At 33.3% G+C, this 23587-nt stretch overlaps 1 protein-coding gene across 1 annotated transcript in view; it reads right to left on the bottom strand.

Annotated features, from left to right (window-relative positions):
- The window catches only part of ARHGAP15 (Rho GTPase activating protein 15), an 871958-nt gene that overhangs the window by 350800 nt on the left and 497571 nt on the right, over positions 1-23587 (bottom strand). Inside the window, exon 10 of the mRNA XM_074215108.1 lies at positions 8362-8460. Coding sequence (XP_074071209.1) covers positions 8362-8460 — 99 coding nt within the window. The remainder of the gene's footprint in view (positions 1-8361; positions 8461-23587) is intronic.

Genomic DNA, 23587 nt, shown 5'->3' with positions numbered 1-23587 from the left:
TGATCTTACATTCAAATAAATCATTTGAAAACTTAGTCATAAATATCTTATTTCTTTTATAACTTAAATTGGATATTTTTAAAAGTTATTTGAATTTTTAGTTATATGAAATTATATTGGCTTGAGAGATCCACTGTTTACAGATATAATTTTTCTTATACATATGCATATATAAACCATAATGTTTGGAATAGTACACATTTTTGTACATTACTAGTCCATATTCTGAAAAAAATCATACTATTTTATTTCTAACCAGAAATCATTTTTGTGATTAAAATCAAAAGGAGTTGTCTTTTGTTACCTTCTTACTAAAAACTAACCAAATGAAATTCTTTTTTTTCCCCGGGTTTTGTAAACATTTGCTTCCAGGCTAAATTTTATCCTTCCAAGTTTCAGCCAAGAATATTTTCATGGTTTCACTATTAAGTTTCAAATACAGAAATTTACAGTGGAAAAATTGCCAGACTAAAAGCTCTCATCGTGTAAATGACAGTATCATAATCCATTGCTGTGTCTTCCATTTTGATATATTAGTGATGACATGTTATTTAAAACCTTCTTGTACATTATTAGAAACTAAGGTCCTGCATCACTGAGGTTAGCTCTGTTTCTCTTCCATTGACTCTAAGGAAAAGTTATTTTAAGAACCCAAATTACTGAGTGGTGAGGGTTGGAGAGTAAAACAAAAATGAGGAGATGAATAAAAAAATCAATCCAAACTTCAGGTTTGGAGTTCTTCTAAAAAAGAAGTGCTTATCTTCTACCTTCCTTTTCATCACTCTGGATTCTAAACCCTCTCATTTAATTTATTTATATTTAATTTATAATACCATTACTTATTTCTTGGGCAACATTTCCTGTTCATATGGTTATGCATTCATTTGATTCCCCTAATTTCTATGAATTATATGATAAAGGGCTGCTGTACATTTTAAATGTAGGTTAAGGTCATTAATGGTTACCAAGTGTGTGTGCAAATAGTAATGACTATAACTATAATAAATATGTTAGAAAGTGCTGGTTGTGATCAACAATGGGAAATACAGGTAGGGTTGCCTTAATGAGCAAAAAGATTTTTCTTTGGAAGGACTCAGTCACAGGAGCATGTATAAGATAACTAACAAAGATAAGCCTGTGATTTTTTAAAATCGCTTTTGTATTCTTAATTTTAAAACTGAGGATTTGTCTCCTTTTTTTGCACCTTGTCATTTCTGTTTTCTTTCTCTTTCCTCTTCCCAATCTTTTATACTTTCTTGATGTTTCCTGTTTACTCCTTTAAAAAAAGAGAAAAAAAGAAAAAAAAGAAAAAAACCTCTAGCTCTGAATGTGGCTTTCCAGCAGACACAGAGGCCCCAGCATGAATACCCCAAAGAGTCAGCTCCAACTTGGCCCTTGCACAACATGCTGACTGGCTTTTGCTCTAAGGAAGGTGGCAATCGTGGGACTGTATTAGAGAGGAATGAAGTAGATACCCATCATTCAAAACTGGACAGAGCTTAATTCCATCTCGGAAGGGGAAACCAGGGAATATACTCATGCTTAACTTTAGATTAAACAAAGTTCAGTGCCCCTGGGAACTTTTTTTTTTTTTTTAAGACACAAATATTCCCTTAAGGAGAAAAAATGCTTATCTTGAACTGTTGATTTCTTTCTTTTTTTTTAAAGTATGTAATTTTTATCAGTTTGTTTTGTTTCTGTTACTATTTTTTTAACTTAATGCTTATAAAACTAGTAAGCAGAATTCTCCCTGGAATGAGATAGAATCATAAAAGACTTGGAGAAGCTTGTCACAAACTAAACAGTACAAATTGCACATTCTTCATGGAAGTATCAGCATTTAGTATGTGCTTATATCCAACTATAACAGATTATCCCAAAGTGGGAAAGAATGAACAGTACAAAATTAGTAGAAATGGGAACTGAGGTAGTTGAGTAGAAGCAATATGATCTGCACTCTCAGGATAGTGGATTCTAAGGCAACTGGAAACAAATATGCAAAATTTTATTATGACAAAGGAGTATTTTGTTGATTATTCAGAACAGTGCAGAGGAAAGAACAAAGTTTTTCTAGTCAAATGACTGGGATTCAAGCTCTGTTAATTTACTACCTGTTTGACCCTGGGCAAGACACTTAACCATTATGTTCCTCCATTTCCTCATTTGCGAAATTAGGGGAGTTGGATTAGAGGGCCCTTCAAAAATCCATCTTAATTCTAAATCTATGATTCTATGATCATAAAATGACTTTCTACAGTTATTGGTAACATTTATTATGGTAATTACTCTGAAAACTGTGTATATCCTAGGAATAATAAGTATATTCACCTTAGAGAGTAGATATGGAGGAACTTGGATTTTATTAGTTTGGGGGATACCCTATGCCACTACCAGTGAAGGTCTGCAACAATTCTGCCAATTATAGTCTTCAAGAGTTCTGTGGGACAATAAGAAGTCATGCCTTGTCCAGAGCAACTATGTTTTCAGCAATGCCACTTGAAACCAGGTCTTCTTAGCAACACAAATAGCTCTTTAAATTTTGTCACAGTCTCATACACACATATGCACATAAGTTGCTAAGATCTATTTCATTCTGGTTCTCCATGTTATATGTAAATAGTATCAAAATACACATCAAACAAATGACCCTCTGCCACATTCTGTGATCTAGCAAACTGGGTTTCTCTCTGTTCCTCACACTTAATCCTCCATCTACTATCTCTGTGTCTTTGTATTGACCATCCATCATCTCTATAAGGCATTGTCTACTTATTTCTATCTCATTGAATCTTTCTTCCTTTAAAATAAAGCTCAAATACCAGCTTTTTTCATAAAGCCTTTCCTTTTCTATCCCCCTCCCATCTTCAGGTACCCTCTTTTCCAAATTACTTTGTATATATATTTATACTTATTAATTTTTCATTTGTACTTTAAATGATATATCATTTTCTGCAATTATGTATTTATAATAGGCACTAATTCATTTTTTCTACTTATATCTCCAGTGTCTAGCACATTGCCTGGAAATAGTAGATGTTAATGAATAATAATTGATTGTTCTTAGATAAGTATAGGTAGCAGATATATATATATATATTATATATATATATCTATCATTGATAAGTACATGGATATACTTTAAAAATATAAATACTTAGCAAAATAGTCAGAAATCTCAAAGTAAATAATAAATATATGTATCACTAAATATAATTATTTTATATTGCCACTAAAGATGTCAAATAGATTATTCTTTCTGTGGGTCCTCAAAACCATGCACTAGAACAGGAGTTAAACAAAAGGAAACAGTTAAGGTAGGATAATACTTTTAGCTCTTCTTTTTTCAGGTCACTATAATCTACCCAAAGATAACTAATTGTTCAAAGTAAACATTCCACTCAGACCACAAAAGGAATCCATTACACAAACATATAATTCACAGTCATTTTTAGTGGGTTGTAAACAGTTTGGAATGAGCATAAAATGGGACAAAAATCAAAGTGAGCATTTTGAAATGAAAAAGTGTTTGCTACAAAAGGTCAGTCCCTTTGCTTGGCAAACTATGTAGAAAAGCCTGGGAAAATGCTGATCACACAAGCAGTGAAGGGATTTTAAAGCCAACAACCTCCCTGTTTCTTTAAACAGACATCGGAACCTATAACTGGATCCTGTCAAACAAATGACAGCAAAAAAATAGAACAGCTGCTAAGAAGTAAAGTCGAGAGATAAAGTTTTCTGAGCTAAGGACCTTCTCAGAAGTGGACTAAAGGTCTTTCTTAAATCTTTAAGGAAGGTTATGGATCCCAGGGTGGTTTTTAGGCACAAAGTCAAATATGTAATTTTGTATATCATTCCTGTCACAGTATTTGTGTTCCGGGGGGATTAAAAAAAAAGGAGAGAAAGGACAAACTCGCTGTTAACATCTGCAGAGCCATTCAATGAAGCAGCCTTATACCTGTAATCATCAAAGTTGACAATGTAGTATCATTTTTAGCATTGCTTGAATGATTAGGGACACATTAACCTGGATTTTAAATTGAAGGGGAGAAGGCATTGCAAAACCACATTTCAATAAGTGGATGCCAAGCAAAACAGAATTAAATTTCATTGGCTAACTCATACCATTCCATTACAAACTTAAAATATCCTAAAAGCACAAAAAACATGTTTAGGGAAGAAGGGTATTCTTTCTGTTAGTATATTGCATCACTATAAAAACAATATCTCTTATTTCTGAAGTTTTTTCATGGTATACAATGAGTTTAATGGTTTTGAAAAAACCTAGATACCTCCTACCTTTTAGAGTGAGTTCTTCTAACAACTCTCATTTTAAGTATTACCAATTTATGGGACAAGCAAATAATATGGAATATATTTTGTATAAAATTAGAAGCACTTAAAATCATCCCTAAATCCATATCACAAAACCAGGATCAAAATAATTTTTCTACCATCTAGAATTTACCTTTCTATCATTGGGACATGCAAATTTTCTTTACTTATAAAGTAGGAATGGTTGAAACTCTAGAACTGTGTCCATGTTTGTTTAATATTCAAATTACAAAGTTTAGTTAAGGGTAAACTGTCACCATCTTTATTAACAAAGAATTATGAACCTTATTCCTGTAGTTCAAATAAAATGCATTTTATATAGTGTTCTTCATTTACGTTAAGTCAAACTGGTTTTTCTCTGGGGGGGGAGGGAGAGACAAGCCAGATATTTTTAAATAAGTATTCTTTTTGTACCCTTTTTTTCTAATATAGTCCATCATCTACATTCTGTATGAATTGGCGACATAGGTAGACAATCTATACACAAATTTTCAGATGAAGGTATGTGTACTCTCTACTTCTCCTCTCTTTTCCCTCAACCATCACCTCCATGTAACTAACCCAGATTTCATACAAAGTTTCAATAGTTTTTGGATGTCTGAAACACATGAGAACACACACACACATATGATAGATTTTACAATGACAAAAGTAGATTTCATAGAAATTAGTTGGTAAAAGGAAAAGATCTTGACAGAAAGTTAGGTTTATTTAACATCACAAAATTAAGTCATACATGGAAAAAGCAAAATAAGATAGATCATGTCTTTCCAACACAATCTCTTTCTTCTTGGTTTTGCCATTTGGTTTTGTCATTTTTTGATTTTGCCCAAGTTTCCTAGGCCAAGTGGTGAGTAGGGAATGTCAGAAGAAGCAGAAAAGGACTCAATTCAAATGATAATAGATGGTAGTGTGTAGAAGAATTTTGTGGGGGCTTAGAGGTAGATAGAATGCAATCATGATAAGAAACATAGCAAAGGAGTTATCCGCTAAATTGGTTTACATTCGGTTCACTAAGACATTTCCTTCTAGGCTAAATTAAAAATGTAACTAATACCTTCTAACCAGCAATGAATTCAGAATGCTCTTGGAGCAAATGATGGATACGATTTCTGTAAAAAAGATTACAGAAGCATGAACAATTTGCTTCTGTCTAGATCAAGCAGGTAAAACAAAAAATTAAGCTGGTGAGATCTCCTTTCCTGATAAGGTTTTATTTTAAATCAACCATGTAAGTTGCATTTCTTGGTGCACTTAGGAAATATAGATAATTTTTTTAAGAAGAAGAAAAGATTTTTCAAAAAATTTAATAAAAAAGATTTTCCACAACAGTCTACGTGCCAGCTGTACTAAGTATTTAGGACATCTCAGTAAGACTATGAAAGTAAACATACAGTTTTCATTAAATGTGCCTTCCCCATAATTGGTACATAAGTATTTCCCATGACTCTGCAGTGGAGTATTTTGGCTGGAGGAATATCTGGCCATTAGGAGGAGGGTTTCAGATATGTTGAGTCCCAGCCATGCCGAGAGACTTGGCACCTTCCTATACTACTTCCTAATACCAACCCTAGTATAAAATGTCATCAGAAGCCTGCATAAACATTGGACTTAGCTTCACATAAATTATTGCTGTCCTGAGATAGTTGGTGCCAGAATTTAGTAAAAAACAACACTTTGAGTAAATAGAGTTGGAGTATAAAAGTAAGAATATTAATCCAAGAAAATTATCATAGGGAAATATAATAAAAACATGCATGCAAATTTTCTGATATGAGGTTTATCTTGTGCTCCCTAAGTTTGATTTTTACTTAACATTTTCATATAGTTCTTTCAATCAGACTGAAAAAAATGTTCCCTCAATGCATTGATGCATCAGATGTTTTATATTCACATACAGCCTTAAAGGTTATATTCTCAGGCATTATTTTAAACCATGTCTTTTTGAAATGATTTGGAATTTGAATTAATTTTAAAATTGCATGCAGATAACCAAAAAAATCCTTCTATTTTGTCCAACCATGGAGTCCATGTTCCTAGACTTAGTTCTTACCTTCTAACTTCTCACTCCAAAACATGATACTACGACTGCATGTAGAAATGATTATTTGAATTCAGGAATAGTAAGTGAGCATTTATGTTGACAGATGGATATGACTGTGGTACTTAAATGTGAATCCAATTCAATGGACTGATTGAACAAATATTCTTAAATACATACTCCAAAATACTAGGCATTGGGCTTACAAAGACAGAAACTGAAAAAACTCTTCATCTCAAGGACTTTACATTCTCCTGAGATAGTATAACTTTCACATAAGTTAAAACATTGTATATGTGAAGTAATATAAAGAAATATCAAGAGGGAAAAGACCAGGAAAAGCTTCATGTAGGAGATGACATTGGAGTTGCTCCTTGAAGGAAGCTAAGGATTCTGTGAGGTATCGTATAGACATATATTACTGTGAATGATTTAGGACTCAGAAGTGTATTATCCTGACAATGAGTTTTGGAAAATAGAGACAATTAAGGCTTCTTTAATGGTTCTATTGACCAATTTACCTATTAGTTAGGAATTGATCTCTACTTCATTAGTTAGTTTTGACTTGAAATCAATGTTAAATACTATATATGCCTAATATAATCTATTATATATAAAATGCAAAAGTATCATAAAATTTAGTGAATCATAACTTTCCTTTTAAACTCTGAGCAACTTTATGCCGTATTGATACTTTCAACTCGTGTAATTCATTTAATTTTTTTCTATTTACTTTTCCTGATCTCTAATCTTATCTCTGATGTGTTGATTTTCTCTTTCCTAAAGCTACTTTTTCTCCCCTTTCCTACCTATTACTTCCCTTTTTGTGATTTTCTCATTCCCTACTGATCTGGGAATAGCAGAATCCCAAGGTGGTCCTTACTATATAATTAAAGTGTGAATTTCCAGGAGTTGGAAATTGCAGGCCGTTTTTATTATGCTTCTATAATAAAGCCAGGTAACATCAAGAGAATTAAAATGGCTCTTTTCTTGGAAGATAACTTGATAAAGATTTCCACTCTTGATTCTATTGTTTTGAGACTGGAAGCTGAAAATGGGAATAGGTTCACCAACTCTTTTTCCGCAAACACCTCAATCTTTTACATGATATATATTCCCCTAGATCCTGGGAATATGTTGTAAACTTGTAACAGATGGTGATGAAGCTTCATATTTTTATACAATACATTTTTTAAGATTCTGCATCTAGTGTATGTATCTTTCAGTTAAAATGACCTTCGATGAGTGGAGTCATAGTAGGAAAAAACATACATATATATATATATATATATATATATATATATATATATATATATATATATATATATATAACTAAACAAACCACAGATATACTGGAGCAGAAATATTTGAGTCAATTAGATTTTATTCTGCTCTCTCTTCAGGGATATGCAGTGCTTTCAGGTGACAAACAGAATTTTGAACAATATAATCAAAGGTCAACATAACACTGAAGGTATGACTATTATTAATCATTCTAGAAAAAGCGTTAACCATGTACTAAATGGCAAAGAAATATGTGCAAGAGAGAATATCACTGTTTGCAAGTTTGGGTGGTATTTGCTTTAGTTGGGTAATGTTGGGGACTTACCAAAAAATGTCCTGGCACAATATCTACCAGGGATCTTAGCATGAATATTATGAGGGTTCTAGTACTATGATTGCTGACATTTTATGAATGTTTTAGCATTGGCTTGAAAACAAGAAGTTTGCAATTGATTCAACAGTATGTCAAACAGACAAAATATTAAAAAAATGAACATTAGCGAGAATTACTAATGTCCCTATTGTAAAAACAAACTAAACCCAATATGAAACTTCATCCAGTAAAAAAAAAAAGACTCACAAAAAGTTGAATTTTAATTGCATGACTTCCCAGGCAAATCAAGTAGATCTGTTAACTTGGAGCATCAGTTGTAAAGGCGGCTGCAATAAAGGAGGTGAAAACTACTGCATATTCATTTACTCACCTCTTTTTTCAACAGCCTCAATGCATTGCTTTACAAACTGAGGTACTGTGGAATTTTCACGTTCACACACCTTGTGCAGATGACAGCCAAAAATCTGATCTATGAAAGAAACAAAGATAAATTTCAGTAAAATCTATGCCTGCATTCTTCAATTTGATTCTTCTTCCATATCTAAATCCCTATGGAATCTTCATTTTGTACATAAATTGTTTTTATTTATTTAATTCAGCACTGCCTAATATAGTCATACAAAGACTACAACTCATTCTTGTTATCTGGAACATAAGAAAATTAGACCAAATGACTTTTGAAGTTACTTTCACTTCTAAGATTTAACATTTCTAAACAGAGATTATAAAACCTTAACCCATGAGTCAGGAAATGAAAATTCAGTTACAATTATGTGAAGTTGATAGGATAAATCACATTTGCTCTGGGCTTTAACTCTGTAGTTTGTAAATTTATATCAACAAATTTCAATAAGATTCTCTCTAGGTACTACACAAATGCACACACACACACACACACACACACAGACACACAGACAGAGATACTCTTTAATGATAGAGACCTTATTTAAAAAAACACATTTACCACCTTTCTTAAAGAAGATAGTTAATATAAGTAGCTACTATTAGTAGCTAGTAGATACATTTCAAATGTGAATTCTTCTTCTAATGACCAATAAAATGGCATGCTATTGGGAGAACTAACTCATATTATTTTCTTCACAATAGTTAAACCAAAAGACAAAAGATAATTGGAGCCAATTGTACTGATACCTCAAAGCATCTTCTTGGAGAGACTAAAGAGATTGCTGAGGATTTTTTTCTTACTCAAAAAGCAACAATATCTTTTTATCTCTTTCAGTGTTCTTGATAAGCATGAGCAAAAGACAATCATGAAACTAAATGAAGCTTATTCATAAAATGTTTTAGAATATTAAGTAGTAGAGATTTAGGAGAATGAATATAACCAGGTGAACATATGCTTTGATGTCAGGTGATTTCAGTGATTAAGTGGGCATAGGAAATAATATAAAAAAGATCTGTTGGAAAATGTGACTCACATATCAAATACAATAGAAGCCAAGGTTTGTAAACTCAGAACATTCTTGTCCATGTTTCAAAAATATTTTCATAAGAACTGAACAATATCACAAAAAAAGGAAATTGGATATATTTTAACATTTAGAAAATGTCTAGCTTCTGATGCATAAATACTAACAGAATCATATGCCTGTAGCCATTCAGACCCTGCTCTAGTCATCAGCCTCAAAGGAGAAAAATAAAGAAGAAAAGATCCTGCAGATTGCTCTAATTTTAACCTGACCTATTCAAGATAGTCAGCAATTCTGAAAAGCAGGAAATGGACAAAGGTAGATATATGATTTGATTATTGCTTTTTTTCCATGAATGTTTAAGTGATGAAACTCCTTTATGAAAATATTAAACTTTGTTAAGTACTTGGGTATCACCTATCAGGACATTTAAAAAATCTTTGTGTACTTCTTAAAATTTTTTTTCAAAAGAGAATACGTTATTGTTCTTATTACTTTTCTCATTAAACCAAGAGAAATCTGCAAAGTGGATAGAAGGCCAGTAGAATGTAAGATCGTTATGGACAGGAACTGCTTTGTATCCCCAGTAAGTTGCAGTGAGTCATCACTTAATACATTTTTATTTAATTAAATAGAATTTTGAAAAATGATAAAAGTATTAATCATAGCATCCATAAGTACCTTCAGTACTATAATTGAACTGCTATGTTTTGAGGATGTATGAAACAAAGAAACAGCATTCTACCTCTGGATTCAGAGGTCCTAGGTTTAAATCTCACCTCTGATACTTATTATTTTTATGATTTTGAACAAGTCACAATGTCCTTGAACCACAGTTTCCTTGTTGATAAAATGAAGGTTCTAGGACCCTTTAGTCCCCTATAACTCTGGATATTTGATTCAGTGTGCCCAAGAAAGAATTCTAATGGATTGACTTTATAGCAAGTTAGCTACATATCCTCTACCTGTCCTTCCCTCTTTTTTTGGCCATATCTCTTTCTTCTGAACTTCTGTAGAGTTTTTTTTAACTATTCCTTTAGAATTTCACATGCTAATATATAGAGTGATAAACATACATATAGATACAGTTCTCTCCCACCAAATAAATTGTATTCTATTTAAGGACAAGAGACCTTGCTTTATACGTATACATACACAAACTCACACATATATATGCATATTTTGCATATATATATATATATATGTATATATATATATATATATATATATATATATCCACAGTGCATGTCAAGGACCATGGTTTATGTATCTTGGTAGCTTCTCACACATCATTGTCTTGCTTGGAATCTTGCAAAGATTTAAACACTTCAGTCAATAAAGGCAGTGTTCTATCACTGTGAATGCTCCTCATCTGGTGATAAAATTCTCTCAACTTAACTAGACTGGTCATTGAACAACAGATATACAGTTGTTCCAATTTCTAAATTTTCCTTTGCAATTTGGTAGGACTAGCCAAAATGTATACTTTGCTGTCATTGATTTTAAGAACAGGGTTACTGCCACACCATTTTTTGTATAAAGTAGACACATAATAAATGAATTTTGAATGAAGTGATACCCATCTGGAATTTTCATATGAAAGAGATTTCAATTAGCACCCAACGAGAAAGTTAAATTATAATAAATTATTTATTGTTGTTCTTCTATTCTATTTCTGGTATTCTGACTTTCTAACTAATAAAGAGGTGGGGAATAGGGAGCAAGGGACAATTGTGCTTTTTCTATCTCAGCTTCAGGTCTGCCACAGGTCCAGGAATGGCAGCATAATGTTAAGCACAGAAGAGCCATTAGGAATTTTCCCTCTTATCCTGCATCCCTATTCTTATAATACTTAATCTAAAGAAGCAAACCTAGATTCACAGGAATCTGAATATCCATCTAATTTACTAAAAGTATTTCTTTAGAAAACATGTCTTGCTAGTGGTGTAGGGATTTTGGAATCCCTTGCAAATTAATATGGTTTTAGTTACTACTATTATTGTATCTTCATTTTATCATTTCAGCACTCCTACCAAGGGCAGGCAACACGTCAGTTGGAAAAAATTCATTTTCTGCAATTTTTCTTTGAAAGAATCTTTTGGTGAGAAAAACAAATAGATATTCCACATGACTGCACTTATGAATCATGTTGTTTACATAATGAATTATAATTTAAGTAGGAATGCTAGTTTCTCATCTTTTTTTCTTTAAAACTTTCAAATTATCGAGGTTGCTCATCTTTAAACTGATCAGCATAACCAGGTTAAATCTCTCAGATTACAAATTGGCTTTATTCTCCCTCACCTCTGCTACATATTTTTGATAAATGGTAAAAAGAGCACTCAGTAATGGGAACTTTGTCAGTTAGATTCTAATGAATCAAATCCATGAGGAAAACCACTCAATAGAGGCAGTTAAATGTTCAAATAATGTGACTATGCTATCATCATTTATGCAGAGAGAGACAGTCTCCACATCTTTTTCAAAATGATGCTTTTCTGAATTCTTAGAGGGTTTTTTAAAGGTAATTAATAGATACTGGTACTAGTATCACTATTGCTGCTGTTGCTGCTGCTGCTGCTGCTGCTATTACTACTACTACTACTACTACTACTAATAATAATAATACTACTACCACTACTTCTACTGCAATTACTACAAATACAACAACCACTACCACTACTACAACTATTACTACTGCAACTGCAACTATAATTACAACTATAAAAGCAACAACTATAGCTATTATTACTACTACCATATTAATAAATCTTAGGTTGTTATAGATTTGGGGAACCTGGTACAGTGGAAAGAGTGTTACCTTTGTTGTCAAAGGACTTGTAGTCAAATTCCAGCTCTGCTATTTACTACCAGGACCCAACTTCCTCAACTATGAAATTAAGGGGTTAGACTAAATAGTCTCTGAGTTTTTTCCCACCTCTAAATCTAAAAATTCTCCAATTGATGACAATTCAAATCTCCTCTTGGTCAAGTTATATTGATACAGCTTTCCAGTGCTCATCTTTCTTTTGGAAATATTCTTCTCACTTACCTTCAGAAATGTAATGCTCTTAAAGATTCTTTTCCTCCTCTAACAACTTTTTTCCTATATTTCCTTTTCTAATTCTTCACCTTCTTCCTGATCCTTAGTATCAATGTTGTTCAAAATTCTCTCTGATCTTCTTTTCTGTCTTTTCTCCTTTGGCAATTAAACACTCCTACTCCTACTCCTACTCTTTTTACTATTACTTGAGCAATTATTCATTAGTTCTTTAGGGTTTGCAAAGTTCTTTATAAACATTATTTAATTTTTATCCCCAGAATAACTTTGAGAGTTATTTTTCAGATGAGGAAACTGAGGTAGAAAATAATAGATATTCTCTGGATCATATAGTTAATAAGTGCCTAGGACTGTATTTGAATTTAAGCCTTCCTGACTCCATGTCCAATCCTTTATCAACTGTACCATCTAGCAACCTTTGGAATCACATACACTAAAATTAGAAGGCACCACAAAGGACTTCAGGTCCTGCTCCTCTAGAAAATCTCTGAGTAGTCAATAATTCTTTGATAAAAGATTTCTGTCTGGTAGAGAGAACATGTTACCTTATAAGACAATCCTTAGTATTTTGGATAGCTACAATTTTTAGTCAATTTTTTTCCTTAAAAACAAACCTAAATTTTTCTCTTAGTGATTTCTATTCTTTGGTCCTAGGATGTCCTTTCAGGATAAGCATAACTAATCTGATCTTTCTTTGATATGACAATTTTTTTATACAAGTACAAAATTTTAAGTTTTCAAAATTTAGTTTATCTTCCATGATCTTTACTTCTTGTTTTTTTAAATGAAAATTTCTCCTATATATGTAGAACTGATAAGTAATTTTTTTTTACATTTCTTTAATTTATGATATGACATCTTAAATGTGGCCATTCAGAATTCCTCTTGGATAAGGTATGGGTTGTTGGTCTAAATCTTATGTCTTCCATACTAATATTCAAGTTTCTCAGCAGGTTTTGCCAAATGGTGAATTCTTATCCTATAGCTGAGGTCTTAGTATTTATCAAAAACTAGTGCTAAATGCAAACACTTCTATATGTTGTACACCTAATTTGTTCCACTGCTCAGTCAGGTTTTCTTAGCCAGTACTGAGTTGCTTTGAGAATTATTGCTTTGTAGTAAAGTTTGAGATTTGAAACTCTTAGGCCTTTTTTGATTCTCATTTCTTTTCATCATTTCTCTTGATATCCTTGACTTTTCTCTTTATGATTCTGTTTTTTTTAGTTCTATAAAATTATCTTTTGGTAGTTTGGTAGTTTGATTGGCATCGCAATTGAGTAAGTAAATTATTTAGGTAGCATTGTTATATTGCCTCATCCCGCTCATGAACAACTAATATCTTCCTAATTATTTAGTTCCATCTGGATATCTGTAAACAGTTGTTTGTAGTATTTATATAGTTTCCTGAGTGTTTTACACATTCTGAAATAATATGAAGATAGTGATCATAATTCTAGCAAATCTTCTCCTATCCAGTTTTGACATTCTTTCAACCAAGCTTAAGTCATGTATTGTATCCATCATTTAAAGCATAGATCAAATATCACCTTGAGAATGCCTTGTCTGATCCCCCAGTGGGTAACAAATTTCCCCTCAGATCGTTCATTATCTTTTATGGTTTCAATAGCTAACTAAATGTAGATAACTCTCAAATCTATATATTCATAACTAACTTATTTTCTGAAATTAAGATCAGATATTATAATTGTCTATAGGACGTCTATCTGGCTGCCACATCTGTCCCCTTAAATGGGCTCTTTCTTCTGCCTTTACTAATTGTGTCCTATCTTCCATATTTGTAACTTTGAATTGATTCTTTCCTTTCTGTAACTTCTCATATCCAATCAATTTCCATGTACTTTTGTTTCTGACTTTCCAACATCTCTTACATAAATTCTCTCCTTTATTTTTATTGTTATCACTCTAGTACAGGACTTCAATAACACCCATCCAATTTTAATAGATTCCCTATATATCTTTCTGTTTCTATTCTATGTCCTGCTCCCATTTCATCCCTGTTGCCATTTAAAGAATAACTTTTCTTATATTTAATTTTTTGTGTCATTTATCTTCTCAAAAATATTAAGTATTCTTAAGGCATATCCCATAACATTAAATTTTCTTCTTCTAACATTTACAATTCTCTAAAAATCTAAAATAATTCTATTGTTCAAAATTTATATCATATCATTTCTTACCATATCCTCTATCTTCCAGCTAAATTTTCAGTTTCCAAGAAAGACAGATTGTAAACCCATTTTTATGCCACTTATATGAAATATTATACTAAGTTCTATACTCTGATGTTTTCTAAACCATTCTTCAAATGACTGCAGAATAGTATTTTTTACTCCTATATTTGGAAGATTTCAATCCCCTATCAACCGAATTTCAGTAGCTCTCTATTGTCTAAGGACAAAAATGTCAAATCTTTTGCTTGATATTCAGTTCTCCCCAATTTGACACTACCCAATTTTTTCACTTTTAACTTATATTCCTCCCTTCTATATTTTCTGTTTGAACTAGACTGAACTATTTTCTATTCTTCTGTCCTGCCCCTTCTCCCACCCCCCAACATGGTTTGTATCCTCTTGTCTCTATGTATTTGTTCCTATTGTTCTCTAAGTAGGGAATGGCCTCCACAATCCCTCAATACTTGCTGAATTCCTATGGACATACTGAACGACAACTTAACCATCTCTCCTGTGATGTCTTCCATGATTATCTTAAGGACTTTGTTTTGTGGCTCTTCAATGCAATGACAATAAACTATTGCATATTATAATTATGTTTGTGTCTTTTCCATCTACTAGGCTAAAAGTTCCATAAGGCCAATGACCCCCCAAAAATTGATATTTTCTACAACTCCAACACTGAACACGTATTTGCCCAAAGCTAACATACAATAATTATTTTTTGATTAAGCAGAGAGGAAATAAAAGAGAAGCAGGTAATTTGTATAATTGTTAAATCAAAATCAGTTTTTTGATCTTTAAAATTTGACTATGATAAACACCCATAATATATTACAGACCATGCAAAAAACGATTATTTCTTCATGTAAGGGAATCTTATCAAATAAGATAATATTTAAAAAATAATAAGCATAATGCCTGGCACATGATAGGTGCATGATAAATTCTTATTGCCCTATCCACCCATATCCCAAATGTTTATTTCCTAAAGAAAAGGGAGTGAGAATTAGTTCGCTTTGTTCAAACAAGATTATTAGTATTTTAAAAAACCTTAATTTTATTGGAAAGTAATAAGTAGTTAAAAATATTTTGTAGCTCTATGAAAAGCTTCACAGAGGAATTTTAATTGGAAGGACAAGAAATTCTTCACAATGGCAGGTCTCTATTCCATAGATTTTTTTCTTTCTTTCCTGAAATAATGGTATATTAAGCTACTTGTAATTAATTGATTCAGAAGAAGATGAAGTTGGTGGTTGTCTGCTAGGAAACAATGTTAATTTGATGTATTTTACTCCTGGAATTTTAGTATGCTGGGATGAGAAGTTGCTATAGACAGACTATGAATGAGACATTCATTTTAATTAATCTCCCTTAGTAGATGATGGGTTTAAATTATAAGAGGAAAAGGAGGAAGGGATTGTAGATTAAGCAGGGAGAAAAGAAAGGGAATAAGCATCTAAACTGTATCTACTACGTTTTCAAAACAGTGTAAAAATTGTCAAATACTGTTACATGTATTTCATTTGATTTTCATAATAACTCTGCAAGAAAAATGAGGTATTACTCCCATTTTATAGTTGAGGAAACTGAGGTTAAATGAGTTGTCCAGGGTCACACAGCTAATAAATGTCTGAAGACAGATTTGAACTAGGTCTTACTAACTCCAGTTCCATCACTCTATCTACTGAACCATTAGTTATGTCTAAAGAAAAATCGAGTAAGTCTGGATAAAAATACACTAAAGGGGACTGTAGATCTCAGTAGGGAAAGGGATTTGGATGATGGAAGATAGCATGAATCTGGATATCTATGGGACAGGGCAAAGAAAGGAGGAGGAACAGACTGTAAAAGAATTTTACTTACTTGACAATTTTACCAAGGTTTCTGGCAGCATTTACCCCTGAATTTTAACTCTTGAATTGGGATGTGAGGATTCATTTTTAAGGCTGTGAACCTCACCCTAATCATGCCAATGTAAAACTGTCAATTCTCCAACCCACCCCCCAAATAAATACAACGAATGACTTCCCTTCTGGTTATTTCCTCTCCTTTACTTGGTAAAGAAGAGGGGAAGTAGGATAGAAAGGGTGAAGAAGAAAGAAAAGATATGCACCATCTTAGGCCCCTTCAAATTCCAGTTTCTTTGAGATATTCATCTCCATTTTTATTATGTGTAGTTGGGTATTTCTCTACTTCTATAGACCTTGAGTATGAAAAGCCTCCTATGCTAGATACGCTTTTAGGCTTAAGACAATATAAACATTAATGTGGTTGCCAGGATTAATACTAAAGTAAGCAATAAATAGCATAAATAAATTCATGCTTTATATATGTATATATATATATGTGCATGTGTATGTACATACACATACACATACACACACACACAAATCAACCCCAAGTTTATTTGGAATCTAAACTACCAGAAAGTTCAAATAATTAAAACTTTTCCTTCAGTCTACTTTTATGAGAAAGAGATAAATAATAAACAAACAGATATCAAAGATTTATCTTTTACAAAGCACTTTCTAGAGTACATCTTAGGTTAAGTACGGAATAATTTGGCCAATCTTCTACATCTGCAGTATTGTACAATGATAATTGATGTTCAAAATGATAACCCTGAGGCACTGCAGGATCACAAAGTACCTTCTGAATCATCCAAGAAAAATTCAATTATGTTCAGTGTAATTTTAGTAGGAAATGTATTTTACTACATTCTAATTCTTTGAAAATTATTAGTCTTTTGCTAGGATAGCTTTCAGTTGAACAGATAATCAACTCATCAAAACAACCTATTCCGTTATCATTCCATGATGTTATGGGAAGGACACATGGTTCAGAGCAATATGGAAAGGTTACATAAAGGATGATGAGTATGTTACAACTAGGGAAGAGACATAGTTTAATAGAGATGAGTTGAGGAATGGATCAGAAGTCAGAAAAGAGAAATTCTGATGATTTAAGTAGAAACCATGCAGTTGGATGGAGGTGTTTTCTTTTGTTCCCTAAGCTAAATGCAGATGAGTTAACTAATCATTCTTATATTTTTGGTGTAGATGACATGATATATATCTATATATATTTGTTATCTATAGGAAAAATTAGAGAAACGTTCAAGTTCTTGGCATTTGCCCTCAAAAAAGGCATTTGCCCTCAAAAAAAAATCTCTGCAAAAATAGGGAACCGGAGACAGCAGCCAGATTTCACAATGTATTGGACCTGCTAACATCTTCTTCCCAGGGTTGTTATGAGGATCAAATGATTTAATACTTGTGAAGCACCCAGCATAGTACCTGGCACATTGTAAATGCCTAATGCATATAACATGCATTCTTATTTCATCCATTTCAACTATATGATGAAATTTGGAGATAAGTTTGTATGTTGTTGAAGTGTCCTGTGACTGGACTGAAAGAATCACCTCCTTCTGGGTGAGCTCTTTGGTATGCTATGATCTATAGGACTAGCTGTGGTATCATGGTAATAGCATTGATATGCACTTGGTCAGGGAGAGTTTAGATCCTAGCTTTGCCATGTCCTAAATGTAGTCCTAAATGTATGACCTTGGGCAAGTCACATAATCTACATATCTTATTTTGTCATTTAAAAAATGAGATTAATAGCACGTAAACTAGGTCCCTCACAAGGGTATTATGAATATCAATTGAAAGGATAGAAAGTATACAAAATAGAACACAATGCAACATAATAAAATACAGCAAACATTTATAAAAACAACTACTATTTGAAAAGCAAGTAACATTTGAGTTAGGTTTTAAAGATGGGTAGGACATGCCATTTAAAGATTTGTTTGAAGGAATTGGAAATGTTTGTTTTAGAGAAAAAATATGGGAGAGATGACATGATTGTTATTTTCAAATATTTGAAGGACTGTTATTTAGAATAGGGATTAGATTTCTTCTGTTTGACTCCAGAGGGAAGCACTAGAGTTAGTAAATTGAAGTAGAAGAGAATCAGAATTTGGATCTGTGTAAGTCATATTTTCTAACAATTTTGTATATATATATATATATATATATATATATATATATATATAGAGAGAGAGAGAGAGAGAGAGAGAGAGAGAGGATTAAAGATACACTCAATAAAAAGGGGTCAGGAAGATGATGAAAAGTTTTCAAAGGACACAGAGAAACAATATTTCAAGAGGTAGGAGAAGATTCTAAAGACAAATAAAGAGAATTTACTTCATAAGAGAAAGTGTTCGATGGTGTCCCAAGCTTCAGATTATGACTGAAAGAAAGTCATTGGATTTGTTGATTAGGAAATGACTGATGGCCTTGGAGATTTTGAAAGAGTGGTGGGGGTGGAAATCTAAAAAAAATATTTGCAAGGAAGTTAACTCTAAAGGTTAAAGTAGAAAAATGGGAAAGCTGCTGCCAGTTTTTTTGGCTATTACTATTCTCAAAAAAAGGGAGTAGGAAAAGGAAGAAAATCCCACATTTAAATATGCCAAAATTTTTAATTCAAGTCCTGATTAATGGTGGAATGAGAGCAAAATTGCTATTTGATATCATTTGTGAATTTCATATATTCATTATCAGCCATAATGGAAAGGTGGCTTAACATAGTAAATTAATCAATTTGACTAATTCATTGCTTTCACTAAAACTTCTTGATCTTTGTTATTTAGGTCTGTACACAAATGTATTTCCCAGGTCCAGGAAAATAATCTAGGGTCCAAGGATTAGCTTGCTCAATTAAAGTTTGGGGAACGGAGTAGAAAGATAAAGCCCCATGGATTCCAGGCCCAATCTAGAATGAGCTACTGCCAAAGCCTTCCCTATGGTCTAAGAAGGAAGCCCAGAGACTTATTTAATTCCTAATTTTGGAAAATATACACTTTCCATCTGTATACGCTCATGGCCTTCATTTATCAGATCACCCACAGGTCAGTGTTTTGCAAATGGAACCTAGAAGACTATTAGCCCCAAAAGATGAAAAGAGGATTGTCCTTTAAGTGATGACAAGGCTCATATTTCCAGAATTCTTGGGACTAGTCTGGGTGAAATCTTTGGGAGGCACCAATTGATGGTTAAAAATCAGGCACTGGTGGTGGACATCTAAAGTTTCAAACTCTCCAGGGTAGTCACTCATTAAAAAAAAAGTTTCAAATAAAGCTGATCAAACATAAAGCTGACTGAGTAATTTCAATACTAGGCTATATCCAGAAGAAATCATAAAAAATCAGAAAAGGTTCACAAGCTTCACAATATTCATAGCAGCTCTTTCTTTATAGTGGCAAAGAATTGGAAATTGAGGGGATGTCCATCAATTGGGGGATGGTTGAACAAGTTATGGTATACTATTGTTCTATAAGAAACTATATATGATTGGACTCTATAGAAGCATGAAATGAATTGCAGGATCTGATGCTGAGAGAAGAGAACAGAACCAAGAAAGTATTTTACACATTAACGTTGTGAGTTGATCAACTTTGATGGACACAACTCCTCTCAGGAGTTCAGAGAGCGAGGACAACACAGGTTATGGATAATGTTATCCCCATTCAGAAGAAGAAAAGCAAAACAACAAAATAAAAGCAAAAACCCTTCAGAATCTGATGAACACTACATTCACTTTTTAGAAAAAATTTTCATTTAAGGCAATGGGGTTAAGTGACTTGCCCAAGGTCACACAGCTAGGTAATTATTAAGTATCTGAGACCTGATTTGAACTGTGGTCCTCCTGACTCCAGGGCTGGTGCTCTATCTCCTGCACAACCTAGCTGCCCCTACATTCACTTTTTAAAAAGTTTCTACTATGTTCTTCAAGTTCTTCTCTCCATCTTGGAGAACTTCATATACCCTGTAGAAATATTTCAGCTCCTCCTCAGGCAGAGTTATTTTTCTTTGGGATGTTCCCTTGGGAAGGGCTTCTGATTTTATTTTTTATTCTTTCCCATTAAAATTTGTTTGTTTTTCCCCCCCTTTCTCTATCTTCTGCCCTTAGAAATACCTGTAATAAGAGTCCTCTCTAGTCATTTAAATGGTGGAAGAATCTAGAAGATCATTAGAAATTGTGCCACCAAGGGGTGGTATGTTGTAGGATAGTAGTTTCCTGATGAAGTTTCTGTTACACAGCTTCCTTACCATCCCCATGCATTGCTCACCATGCAACTTGATTAGCTCTATCTTCCCTCATGTAGCTTCCTGATCTGGGGGCATAAAAAAATCCAAGTTGCTCAACACTTCATGGAGATAAGGGAGACCTATCTAGACCCATGTAGATCCATACATCCTTGTTGTATTAGGTTAAAATAAATCTCTCTCTCTCTCTTAAAATGTAGTGACTTGTGAATGCTTTTTTGTTAATGATATTGCTTGTCCTTCATTCTTTTTTCTTTTATTTGTCCTTCATTCTTGAAGAAGATCATGAACATCAGGGAGATGATGCCAAGGTGTACATGAATTTAGTAAAGGGGTGTTGTACTAAGTCACCCGACACACTTTCTCTTCCAGATCCATCTGGGTCAAGTGACCAGATACGAATCAGAACAATTGGGGAAGACCATGGATGTGGGGCAATCAGGGCTAAGTGACTTACTCAAGGTTACCCAGCTAGTAGGTGGCATGTATCTAAGGTTGGATTTGAGTTCAGGTCCTCCTAACTCTATGGTTGGTGTTCTATCCACTGGATCACCTTGTTGCCCCATGCCTTTGTTAAATACTCAGTGATTTGTGAATACTAACACTGAACATAAATTAAGAGGATTCTGATTTTGAAGTCTTCCTTGCCTACAAGGAATTATAATGAAAAAAAATCCCAAACTCCACTATACTTTGAGTCTGAAGAATTAGGTTTGATATCTATTGGAGGATAGATGAGTTTACTGAATCTCTCTGAGAATCAGTTTACCCATCAGTAAAATGGGAATCACACTACTTAAATTGCTTACCTTGTAGTGTTGTGAGGAAAGTGAATTCCTATTATTAATTACAGCACAATTAAAACATTGATTCAATTTAAAATATTTAGCATCATAGAATTAAAATTTAAAGAGACTAGAGAAGTCATTTATTCTAAAACTATGACAGTACCTGCCTTTTAAATATCCAGGTTTTTCTTTAATAGATAATGATATAATCCTTGATATTTAATTGGTCTGGGGGATCATGACTCAAAACCATTAATATAGATTCATAGGCCACCTAAAGCCCAACATTGAGTCAACAACACTTTAGAATTGACACAAACTTCTACCAGATTGCTCCATCTTGGCAGATGTGGAAGCTAGGTAACTATGATAAACTGAATCTGGATTGTATCCTTGTGGAATATCCTTTCTACATTGTTAAGTAAACCTTATTTTGTTAAATATTAGATTAACAAACATTCATTTCCAGTACTAAACATGAGCCAGACTACCCTGAACTAGGACTAGTTCAGAACATTCCATTTTTTAGATAAGCAAAATGAAGGCCTTGCCCAAACCTACATAGCCAGTTAATTCCTTTGACTCAAAAATCTCATCTCATACTAATATTTCAGATTGTCTTTTGAATCCATTTTACAGATTAATTGAGTAGTAGCAAATTTCAGAAATCCTATGCAATGCTGTAACCTAGTCCAACTATTTATTTTTGAATATAAATTGTAAACTACTCTGGTTTTAAGCAATGCCTTTGGGCATTTCTCTGTCAGACAATGGAGGTTCATTGATATCCAAAGTAGGAAATGACTTCATACTTGTTATTTTTTAAAATATAGTGATAAAAGAACACAATTAAAAAATAAAACAGTTTAGCTCTTTTTGTTGAGACAAAGAATTGGAAATTGAGGGGTTACCTTTTATTTGGGGAATGGCTAAACATGTTGCAGTATATAAATGTAATGGAATACTATTGTTTTATAAGAAATGATGAGCAGGCAGATTTCAGAAAAAATGTGGAAAGAATTATATGAATTGATTCTGAGTGAGATGAGAAAAATCAGGAGAACATTGTATCCAATAACAGCAACACTGTGATGATCAACTATGGTAGACCTAGCTTTTCTCAACAATACAATGATGGGGCAGCTAGGTGGCACAGTGGATAAAGCACCAGCCCTGGAGTCAGGAGTACCAGGGTTCAAATCCAGTCTCAGACACTTAATAATTGTCTAGCTGTGTGGCCTTGGGCAAGCCACTTAACCCCATTTGCCTTGCAAAAACCTAAAAAAAGCAATACAGTGATCAAAGACAATTCTAAAAGGCTTGGGCTGAAAAATTCCATAAACATTGTAATCTGAATGCAAATCAAAGCATTCTATTTTCATTTTTTTTTCTCATGGATTTCTCCTTTTGTTCTGGTTCTTCTTTCACAACAAGACCAATGTAGAAGAAATATGTTTAACATGATTATACATCTATAATCTATATCATATTGCTTGCTGTAATGGGAATAGAAAAGGAAAGGGAAGGAGGGTGAAAATTTTGGAACTCAAAATCTTACAAAAATGAATGTTGAGAGGTAGAGCTAAGATGGCAGAGAGAAGACAGGGACCTCCAAATTATTCCAAATATCTTTAAATAATGACTCTAACAAAATTCTAGAGTGGTAGAACCCACAGAAAGCTTGTGTGAAACAATTTTCCAGCCCAAAATGACTTGGAGGATCCCCAGGAAGGGTCTGTTACATGGGGATTAAAAAGGACCTCTCAGTACAGTCCAGACCATGCCAGGGCAAACTAAATCCAGCCATCCAGGAAAAGACTAGAGGGCACCTTGGGTGCTGGTGGGAGCCTGGGTCCCTGGGCAGTGGGGGCAGTTTCCAAATCTCCCAGTACAGGGATTGTCAAAGACAATTGCAAATCCCAGCAGGAAAACTCTGTGGCACCAGAGTGATAGTAGAGACCAGTACAACTCAGGCCTCAACACAGACCTGGCTCCAGAAGACCAGGAGC

This window comes from Macrotis lagotis, chromosome 1 (assembly GCF_037893015.1).
Source record: "Macrotis lagotis isolate mMagLag1 chromosome 1, bilby.v1.9.chrom.fasta, whole genome shotgun sequence".
In the NCBI taxonomy this organism is placed as follows: Eukaryota; Metazoa; Chordata; class Mammalia; order Peramelemorphia; family Peramelidae; genus Macrotis; species Macrotis lagotis.
The sequence above is the reverse complement of the archived record's forward strand: the minus strand, read 5'-3'. Positions and strand labels throughout refer to the sequence as shown.